The 7976-nt window shown below is 36.5% G+C and overlaps 2 protein-coding genes across 3 annotated transcripts in view; one reads left to right on the forward strand and one right to left on the reverse strand.

The window, feature by feature from the left end:
• Positions 1–7976, reverse strand: part of RTFDC1 (replication termination factor 2 domain containing 1) — a 55739-nt gene that overhangs the window by 19720 nt on the left and 28043 nt on the right. The window lies entirely within an intron of this gene.
• The window catches only part of GCNT7 (glucosaminyl (N-acetyl) transferase family member 7), an 11863-nt gene continuing 5518 nt past the window's right edge, over positions 1632–7976 (forward strand). The window contains exons 1-3 of one of the 2 annotated variants that reach the window (XM_019510205.1): positions 1632–2159; positions 5104–5227; positions 6693–7708. In XM_019510205.1, the coding sequence (XP_019365750.1) occupies positions 6742–7708 (967 nt within the window). In that variant the 5' untranslated portion in view covers positions 1632–2159; positions 5104–5227; positions 6693–6741. The remainder of the gene's footprint in view (positions 2160–5103; positions 5228–6692; positions 7709–7976) is intronic. The other variant, XM_019510206.1, reaches the window with a different exon arrangement.

Consider the following 7976-nt stretch of genomic DNA (forward strand, 5'->3'; position numbering starts at 1 on the left):
TGCTCGGGTCCCTTCCAACCCTACAAACTATGAAACTATGCCCCAGCCCCACCCCCTTCCTTGCTATAGGGGCGATCTACCCCCCCACCCCCAACAAACTTATCAGCCAGACACTGCTCTCCAATGCATATCAGCGATTGGATTAGTATCGGCTGATATGGACAATCGGTATCAGCCCAAAAAATCTTTCAGTGCACCCCTAATATTAAGGAACTGCTGCAGGCACTCCAAGCATGAATTTCCTATTGACTTAAAAAAAAAAAGTTCTGTATACAGAAGTGGTTCCAGCATCTGCCCCATAACTAAATTGGGTTGGTGTCTTCTATGCTATTACTCTTGACTGAAAGTATAAATTTGCTAATTAATAGCTTAAAGTGCAATTCTTCTCTTTCCTAATTACCATCACCCTTTCACCCCAACCCTTGCTCTCTGCCCGCCCACTATCTGGAAAATTAATTTCTCTGCTCCTGGCTTATGTTGTTCCTAATGAAATGACCTTTGAAATATCATTTGTACTTGGTGTTCCTTACATTTCTTTTTAGATGGTAATCATTCATCTTTCTAGAAGTTCAAATAATACATTAGCTTGTAATTGGCTGGCACAGGAACAGTATTTGGTCTCTAGTCTAAGGCAGTAGTCAGTTCTAACTACTTTTATTTAGAGAGGGGCTGGCAAGGGAGCACCGATACTAGGTCTGCTGTGGATTGCCTGGAAGAGAATTCTGGTCCTCTTTATGATTTTAAATAAACATTCATACTTTGAAGGGGTGAAGTAATGAATTTGAATTTGGTTTTTATGGCTTTGGGGTTGGATTTTCAAGTTAGCTTTAAAAAGTACTGATTAAAGCACACCAAAATGTAGGTACATAAAGCTAAATCTCTTAATCGACATCAAAGGTATAAAATAGTAAATGTCAGTTTGTATTACTGTAGTAATACTGTAGTACCATAGAGCCCCAATCATGGACATAAACACATCAAGCTAAGTTGCTGTATAAACACAGGACAAAAAAAATGAAAATAAAGAAAGAGCAGACAGTGTCACAGAAAGCTAACAGTAAAAGTAGTTTAAGCACAAATTCTGATTTTGTTACGAAGCCTGAACTTAAAGGAAGTAGGAAGAGGAGATTTTTAGAATAAGGAGAATTAATGCTTTTAGATTCAAGTTGCATTGACACCAGAAGGGCCTCACACTATTTCTTCAGGTAAAACTGTCTGTGCTGCTGTTAAACTAATATAATTTAAATCTCATTGCCAAGAACATCAATTTTCCTTTTATTGGTGCCGATATGATATGGACCGATGCATCAGTGCACCTCTACTTAATATATTTCCAGGCCTCCTCTGTACTTATTATTTCTGACCAACAGGCTTTAATTCAATCCTAATGACAAAAAAGGCAGCTATGAAACTACCACATACTATTTTAGGCCACAGACGCATAAATACATCAATTGTGACTCATTCAGGGTACTTTTCATACACCAAAGCTGCTCAAGCCTACTAGGTTAATCTGTTTGCTTTTAGACATTAAAAAAAGGATAATCTTTTTGCTTATTTAAAAACTGTTTAACTAAATACACAGACTGGGAGGAAGATGTGCCACCTATTTCATTTATTTATTTAACTTCAAGCAGCTAAAAGGTAGCCAAAAACCCCCCTACATTATTCTTACTTGGTTGCATACTCTGGAAAGTTTCAGCAGCCAAGGAGTTAAGCAAGGGTTTTGTTTTTTTCTCCCTCCACATCATTCACTCTGCTCTGTTAGCAACTAAAGGTTACAGTCATAGCAATACTATCTTTAAGCAGCACAATGCAGTCGCTACAGATTTCAAAGCCTAGTTTCACTGCCTTTAAAGGCTGTGTCAGAACAGTGAACAAAAATTCGGAGAAGCTCAAGCTTTCTCTTGTCATTACGTAAAAGAGACTGCCTTTTCTGAGTGCTTGGGGGCCACTGCAGAATAAACTATTAAGCACTAAGAAATGCTAGACTAAATCCTAACAAAAAAATTCTGTTAATATTTAACCTATTTAATCCAATGTGAGGTCTCCACATAAGCAACAGAATGAAGAACTTAATCTGATTTTCACCTGAAGGGCAATGGGACTTCATACATTCATAAAATTCTGCTGCTAACATCTGGCTCCTCTTCTGCAAGGTGAGTTTAAATAAGTTGAATTTTAAGAATTTATTTTTACAGAAAATGCTTTTAAAAACATCTTTAAAAGCTCTAAGACAAATGCTTTGATTGTGACCAAGGCATTTCACTATTGAAAATAAGAGGCTTTTATTTTTAGATAATGTTTAGACTAAAAACAACTTTGAATTAGATGCCTGTGTGAAGAAAGATTGTTAAAACGCTAAATGCTTTTTTTTCTTATAATATAAAAAGCAAATGTGGTCTGTGTAAATGCAAGCTACAATTTGTTGTGAATCACTTAATTTCTTTTAACTCTAACCCAGGGCTTTATAGCTATTGCCAAAACACTACTGCCATAACATCTTCACTAAACTGCTACAAGTACAAGCATTTTGTGCAAGGAAGAAAATAACTAGAGAAAGCAGCTGAAATATTACCCCCCATAAACCCATTTGGTGTTTCTAGTCAATATTAATCCACTATTCATCTTTTGAAATCAAAAGAACTTTATGGAAATACTAAATTTAAAGGCCCAATTTGGCAAAATTTTCATTTACTTACTTAATTGGCTACAAGATAAAGTTGTAACAGAAGCAGTTTCAAGATAATTTAGGAATAATTATAAGAAGAATATAAATGAAATGGTATTTCCTTCTATTACTTTATTTTGAAGAACTTAAACTTTTACTTTTTACTTCAAAAGTGACTTATCCCCTATATAACATCATTACTCGATTTATAAAACAGCTCATCAGGCAGATAAGATATAAAAGAGTCCTGGAATACAAGTGTCAGTGTTCCTTAACCCTTTCATGATGCTAAAATTAGAGACATTCAGTTTTCTAAAGCAATTCAACTCAAGAAATTACAGAGGTACAGCCAAATGTTTAATTAAACTTTAAAAGGATTAAAACCCCCCAAATAACGCATGAAGTAGCTAATTTAGGTGTGCAGTGACACAGCCCAGAATTTGGAGGGCCAAGATCAACCCAAAAAAGTAAAAATTCATCACAAAAACTATTCAGTTTGCTTAAAAAAAAATTAAATATACTGCATGCATGTATTTTATGCAACAGGATCTTGATGGACTGAAATTACTAGTATGTTGGCACGTGTCTACAAATAGTCTACTATGGGCCCACCTGCCTTTTCAGCTCACCTTCTCAAACTAAAATTGAAGTGTTTGTCTAATCCGGTAATTTTCCATCCTCTCTCATTATTAAGGAAATCTCTACGTGCATATCCTGGAAATATAACGTTCATTCATCAACACTGTCACGACTGAGTGCCTGAAACTCAGGATTTAAATCTATACTTTGGTCCCTGAAAATTGGCTTGATCCTTTAAGAGTTCAGCTTAGTTTCAAGTGGAGGGAGAAAGAGAGACTTAAATGTTTTACATTTCAAAGAACTGGCCGTGATATATGCCAGCTGATGATATGCCAACACTGATCCAAAGGCCTACACTCTACGCAAGGAACGCAGAACAAACTATGGCTGGTATTTCAGCTGTATGGTAAGAATATCATCTGTGAGGGGTCTGTTTTCACCCAATAGTCTCAGCTCTCAGGATAGGAGGTATGGCACTGCATCACGTTTTTGTAGGTCCATGCCCAAACCCTGACCACTTAAGCATGAAGAAGAAAGGAGGGGATTTCTAATCTGTCATGCCCAACTTGCCAATTACATGTGCCAATTAAAGAGAATTTAAGACCTCTTTATAAAAAGGTAATTAACTGGTACAAGAAAAAAAAGTCACATTAAGATGAAAACTATTAGCTTCAGCCCTAACATGTAAAAAATGCTGTCACTTCCTTCAAGTGAATGCTATCAATTAAAATCTATTTAACACACCGTCAGCACATCTCTTATCTCCTGCCCCAATCTAGTTCGGCACAGTCATAGCATCCTGTCTTTGTGAGATTTGAAATGGTTGATTAGGGAATGTTTTTGCTTTGTATACTAGTTAGCACATATATTTGTACATCCGCCAGCTTATATAGGGTAAGCCAGGCTATATAAGCCTCAACTGAGCACTTCCCAAAAATGTACAAATAATTAAACCAGATAATTAACATTATGAAACAAGTGGAAGCCAATTTTTTAGGATTTATGGGGTGGGAAGGGAAAGGGTTAACAACTGGTTCCCCCACCCCCAGTTATTACATGTTCTCTTAAGAGGCTCAAAAAATCCCTAGAAATATTTTGACTTTGGGGAAGGAATCTTTTTTTCTCACCTATCACATATAAGTAATACATTATAAGCTGATTCCCTGGTAACTCCCATTTTTTAAATCTATCCTTAATGAGATACTGTACTTCCTATGGCAGGACTGACGCTAATACAATGTAACAGTTCACCAATAATTTACATGCTAATTAAATATTTCAGAAAACCCAATAACTGCATATTTCTTGTCCTTCAATATAATACTTAGGCTCAGCGTGATGAACCTCAAAACGTGCTCTAGAGATCCTCATCCTATTCACTAAATTACAGTGACTTCCCTCCCTATTCTCCCTTTAATTATTCATTCATTATAAAGCAGGTTTTCTGGCTCTAAGACAAAGTCAGTGCTACACTACTGTAACAAACTCTCCCTCCCACTAACCTCCACTACCGGGTACATAATGTCCATTGTGCTAATCTTTTCTTGGCTCTGTTAGTCCATCGGCAGCAGTGCTGGCGTATTTGATTATTCCTCTGAAAAACCTTGCATCTGCCTTGCAAAAGGCATTCTTCTCTAACTGCTTTCTCCACAACATCAAAAATTTGATGCTGATGGGAGTGCTGAATTTTTCAGCTTAAACAAAACGAAGGGCTCACTTAGAACCAAGCTTGCACAAGTGTGTTTATGCAGTAAGCATATCCCTTATGAGCCACTAAACAAATATATATATTCTTCTGGGACCAGATGTCCTAATGTTTTTTCTTTGGCCTGTGCATTTGATGTATGCTGAAGAATATGTACAGATCGAGCACAACAGGGAAACGGATACAAAATTGAAGCAAAATCTTCCAAAGAATGGATTAATAAGCAGAAGAGGAAAAAGGCATTCTTCCAGTACGAAATCCTGCGCAAACCAGTAAGGACTAAGCTAAATACATTCTTTATTGAAAGTCTTCTCTCCTAAAATTTAAAGTTTTAATCATTATAAAAGGTCTAGCCTCGTCACAAATTCTCAGATTTCAGTACTTAAAGTCTTGTGTTCCTATTTTACTTAAGTTCCATTATCGTCCTTTGTTTTAGAAGCTGGGGGAGGAGGGGTAGAAGGAGTGTCTTTTATTGAACAAAACTAAATTAATCTTTAAAACGAAAGCAAAGAATTGTAACACTTTAGCAACGAATCCAACTATCAAATGTACCAATTTGGCTTACGAGACACTAAGATATACCCATATTAAGCGAGGTTAACAGACAAAATATGATAAAGTTGCAAGTGAAATATCAACACTTTTTTTCTACAAGCATTTAGCTTGAATAAAAGCATAACATAAAGCAGGGAAAAGCAAAGAAACCAACCCCTCAAACACTCCTACAATCATAAAGCAAAACATTTAGGAGTCCTAATCATTACATTGTCAATTTGACTGATTTTTTTTTTTTTTTTAATTCTTCAGGAAGGTATATGTACTACTTCACCAAATACTTCAAAAACAAAGGCTTCAACTAGCAGCTGTAGCAGACAGGAGAGCCAAAATGAATTAGCTATCTGCTTGCTCTACGAGCATTAAAATGTACTACTATAATGCCAGTAATTTACTGCATTACAGGAAGGATTCAAAGATTCTCAAAACAAGAAAATGCAGTTATTTGGCTGTCAAGATTCGGTATTAGAAAACTGATCTATATAGATCACGGAGCAAACAAACAAACCAGAACTCTGGGTCACTTAATGTTAAGGAAAAAACTATATACCTTTGTGGATCAGACTTTGGTCTTCTACTGCTATTTATTTTATCAACTTTGCTGTTGCTAAATAGCTGGTCAGAGAGCTGTGCAGCTTTACTGTTGCCAAAACATTACCAGCATGTACTGCCTGCTCCAATTAAAGGAGCAACACAGGAATTGAAGAGATGCCCAGACGTTAAATAGTTGTGAACAGCTATTTGTCTCTTGACCAAAACCAAATAATAAATTAAAATATAGAAATAACATAACTAATAACTGGAAAGCAAGAGTCTGAAATAGCTAGGGTTACCATCTGTCCAGGAAAACCAGGACCTGTCTTCTTTTTGGGTCCTCCCCCTCCTCTGTGCAACAGGTATCCTCTTTTTTGGAACTGGAAACCTGGTAACCCTAGAAATAGCAGCTCTTCTCAATTCTTTGTCATTGGTAACTGTGAGTATACAGGGACCGAGGAATTACCGGTACCACTCTTCTTATGCAAACTTTATTGCCTCTCTTCCCTGTTTTGGGGAGAATTTGTAGTACTACTATTTAGCACTACAAAAAGGATCTCGGCATCTGCACATGCATCATTTTCATTTAATCAGATTAAATCAATTAAAAAAAAAAAAAACAACCCTGCTTTCTCTTCTCCCTTTCAGATAAGTGAACAGTAAACTATGATCAAAAGAAAGTGGCTGCAGAACAAAAATGAACCAGCTTGATGCAGCAAAATCAGGATTTTTAGTATGCCTTGGCGTGTCTATTTTTATCCTCACTTTCATCTATGTAAAGAACACACTTCCTAAAGAATCAAGTGAAAAGCCAGATGTGGAAGAATGTGGCGTTTATCCAGATGAACTTTGTTCAGCTCTGTTTGAGGGCAAAAGCGCAGCACCTCAGATTGGGAATTTGTGTCAGAGTATTCATCAACCCAAAATGCTCTATTGTATACAGACTCCATGCAACTGCTCTGCTGTCCTGAAGAATTTGCATTTCATAACAAAACCACTGTCTGAAGAAGAAAAAAACTTCTCTTTGGCATACATCATCACAATTCACAAGGAGTTAGAAATGTTTGTAAAACTACTACGAGCCATTTATGTGCCTCAGAATGTTTACTGCATTCACATTGATGAGAAAACACCCAAGGATTACAAAGCTGCTGTGCAAACCATAGTCAACTGCTTTGAAAACATATTTATATCATCAAAAAGAGAAAGTGTTGTTTATGCAGGATTTTCAAGGCTACAAGCAGACATCAATTGTATGAAGGACCTGATTAAATTCAACAGTCAGTGGAATTATGTTATTAATCTATGTGGCCAGGATTATCCTATCAAAACAAACAAAGAAATTATACAATATATTAAAAGCAAATGGAATGGTAAAAATATAACTCCTGGGGTGGTCCAACCACCGCATATAAAATACAGGACGCGTGTTAGTTACAAAGAATACGTCCATTCTGGAAAATCCTATGTGTATCCAACTAAGAATGTGAAAAATAATCCCCCTCATAATTTAACCATATATTTTGGGAGTGCTTACTACGTACTTACTCGAGAGTTTGTAGAGTTTACACTGACTGATGTACGAGCAAAAGATTTGCTTGAATGGTCAAGGGACACATACAGTCCAGACGAACACTACTGGGTCACACTGAATCGTTTAACTGGTAAGAGGACCATTATTTATACTATGAATAACCTCTGGTTTGATGATGTTAAACTAGCTACAGAAGTCATTTTCCTAAACTTGCATTATTCATATGATGCTATGATCCACATCCTGTTTGGAGACAGAAACCAGAAATGTATTGTCTACTTCCAAAGGGTAGGGTAGACCACTAGCCACTGGTTTCAAAACATACTGCTATTAAGAATGTTTTCTCCCTATACCCAACAGTTTCATAGTGCTTAGGGTCGGAAGGGACCTAAACAGAT

This window comes from Gavialis gangeticus, unplaced genomic scaffold (assembly GCF_001723915.1).
Source record: "Gavialis gangeticus isolate Ggan-Ray unplaced genomic scaffold, GavGan_comp1, whole genome shotgun sequence".
In the NCBI taxonomy this organism is placed as follows: Eukaryota; Metazoa; Chordata; order Crocodylia; family Gavialidae; genus Gavialis; species Gavialis gangeticus.